General features: G+C 44.1%; 2 protein-coding genes across 2 annotated transcripts in view; both read right to left on the bottom strand.

Moving 5' to 3' along the window:
• The window catches only part of DGKD (diacylglycerol kinase delta), a 103,466-nt gene that overhangs the window by 95,943 nt on the left and 4,770 nt on the right, over positions 1–2,753 (bottom strand). The window lies entirely within an intron of this gene.
• Positions 37–2,753, bottom strand: part of SAG (S-antigen visual arrestin) — a 25,451-nt gene continuing 22,734 nt past the window's right edge. Inside the window, exon 15 of the mRNA XM_044435438.1 lies at positions 37–581. Within this exon, the coding sequence (XP_044291373.1) occupies positions 568–581 (14 nt within the window). The 3' untranslated portion in view covers positions 37–567. The remainder of the gene's footprint in view (positions 582–2,753) is intronic.

Genomic DNA, 2,753 nt, shown 5'->3' with positions numbered 1-2,753 from the left:
AAATACAGGTTTTACATTCTCACTACAGAGCGCTTCATTAATTTTATTATTTATGGAATGAGAATTGGCATACATTGGGTTCCTGAAGAGTTCTCCTATCTGGCCATCATCCAAGTTGTTGAAAAGCTCAGCCACAATGCCTTTATACACATTTAGCCAGTATTTTTGTTTCCCTTGCTCTAATACCTTGTTTAATATGCACTGATATTTCATTGAATCAGAACAGATGGGGGATTCATATAACTGACTTTTGTACAATTTGAGGTTCATTGATCTGTGTATCCTCACTATGACTTAATTCAAGAAGCTCTCCTGCAAAATCTGGGAGTGCCAGGTAAGTACAAGGATTGTCTTTCAGAAGCATGGCTTTGCATAGAATCTGAGGTAGAAGGGGCTATTTAGGTCATCAAATTCAACTCCGCCCCACCCACAGTGCAGGAATAGTTTAAAGCATCCCATCTCATAATCTTCATTCTGCAACATTAGAACAGTTGATGGATGAGCAGGGTCCTTGTTCATATAAGCAGTCCTGGCCACAGAACTGATAGAAAGGTAGCAAAACAGTTCTTACCTCTCCTTTCCTATAATCGGTTGTGTACATGGAAAAGAAAAGAATAGCTTTGAGTGGCTTTGCCTCTGAAACTAAGAACATATTCTGTGAAAATTGGAGAGAAAAATCTGTTTGTGGAGAGGTAAAAGGAATGTTACTACGCAACAGAACATTCATTGTAGACCGGCACCCAACAGGGCGAGGGGCAGGACAGGCAGATTTTCCCTCTCTGTCCAGGCAAGCAACAGACCAATTGGCCTCCTGCTGGCAAACAGGTCAGCACTGTTGGAACACAGAGTTCCTGTTCATTGATAGGTCTTCACTGTTGACTTAAACTTATCACTTTTATGAGTGCATAAGGCCATCAAATCAAGTGCCAGATGAAATGAGGAAATGAGAAGCACTGCATTTTCAGTTTGTCTGTTTTGGAGTCCCTAGTTTGTATTTTTAAAAGCTCCAAATCTGAATTTTATACTGATTTAAGTAGTTTTCACTATCCAGCACAATCCAAGAGTGAGTACACATTTTCAGACAGTGGCTTCTGAGCCTTCAATGAGCTGTGCCTTGCAGCCTCTCTCTTGCATTTAATCTAGAGATATGCCCTAATAAAGCGTCTGAAGCGGATGGCACTGCAATTTAAATTGGTAGTGGTGTTTTGTTAACCTTTTCAGGCATTTCACCACAACCAGAAATAGCATCTTTCCTTGCTTTCTTACAAAAGTAAACATTTTACAGCCAACTTTATAATAGGGATACTGTTGTACTGGCCTTCCTTCTGTGCCTTTAACATTGACCTAACATATATTAAGTATTTTTTCCATTCCTTTATATCTATGTCAGGAAAACTTTGACCTGAGCAATTCCTACATGTCACTCTGAAGTAAAAGTCACAGGAGAATGACCAGCAAAAAAGATGGCAAAAAGGATTTCATTTATAAACATATATAGGCCATTTCATGCACAGTGATGTATACACACATCACTTGCTGGTTGCCTGAATGTATAAAAAACACCACAAGATTTCCTAATGCACCATGTATCCAAAATGCCATTCTGTAAATACAGAATTTTTCACATGAAAAGAAACAGAGAAACAGAGCGAGTCAGAAGGGGTCTCCCATGCCATCTAGTCTGAACCCTCTGCTCACAACATGCCCACCATGCGCATGTCGAGCCTATCTTTGAACACCCTTACCGATGGGGCCTCAACGACCTCTCGCGGAAGCCCATTCCACACCCTCGGGGTCCTAACTGTCAGGAAGTGCTTCCTGGCATCTTAATGGAACCTTGGTTCCCTGAGCTTTGCTCCGTTGGAGCACGTCCTGCTTTCCTCTGCAGGGGAGAACAGGTCTCTACCCATCTCCATCTGACTTCCCCTCACATACCTGTATGTCGCCAACATATCCCCTCTGAGTCGCCTCTTCTCCAGGCTGAAGAGACTCAGTTCCCTCAGTCTCACCTCATACGGCATCCCCTACAAACCGGCCACCAACCTTGTGGCCCTACACTGCACTGACTCTAACCTGGCTATATCCTTCCTGTAATGAGGGGCCCAAAACTGAGCACAATACTCCAGTTGCTGGTGCACCAGAGTCGTATAGAGTGGTAGTAACACCTCTTTTGATCTAGAAGCCACACTTCTGGCTATGCAACCAAGGGTGACGTTTGACCTCTTGACCACCACATCACACTGCTGACTCATATTTAGCCTGCAGTCAACCAGCGCCCTGAGGTCCCTTTCACAAGTGCTGCTCACCAGCCACTTGTCCCCTAACCTGTACTTATGACACCTATTCCTATGCCCCAAGTGCAAGACCTTGTACTTACTTACATCGAATGCCATCCTGTTGTCTCCTGCCCACTTCCATAGTCTGTCCAGATCCTTTTGGATCTGGAGTGCCTGCTCCTCAGTTGTGGCCACTGCTCCAGTTTTAGTATTGTCTGTGAATTTGATCAGCAGACTGTTCAGCCCTTCTTCCATGCCATTTATGAAAAGATTAAACAGGATGGACCCCAGGACAGAGCCCTGGGAGATCCCGCTTGTCACTGGCCACCATCCCGATGATTCCCCACTAATGGTTACCCTCTGCTTTTGGTCAGTCAACCATGCCCTAATCCATCGGATAGTGCTTTGGTGTATCCCAAAACTCCTCAGTTTCTCAACCAGGATATCATGGGGCACTTTGTCAAAGGCCTTGCTAAA

Source organism: Varanus komodoensis, unplaced genomic scaffold (assembly GCF_004798865.1).
Source record: "Varanus komodoensis strain SLA01 unplaced genomic scaffold, ASM479886v1 scaffold1, whole genome shotgun sequence".
In the NCBI taxonomy this organism is placed as follows: domain Eukaryota; kingdom Metazoa; phylum Chordata; class Lepidosauria; order Squamata; family Varanidae; genus Varanus; species Varanus komodoensis.
The sequence above is the reverse complement of the archived record's forward strand: the minus strand, read 5'-3'. Positions and strand labels throughout refer to the sequence as shown.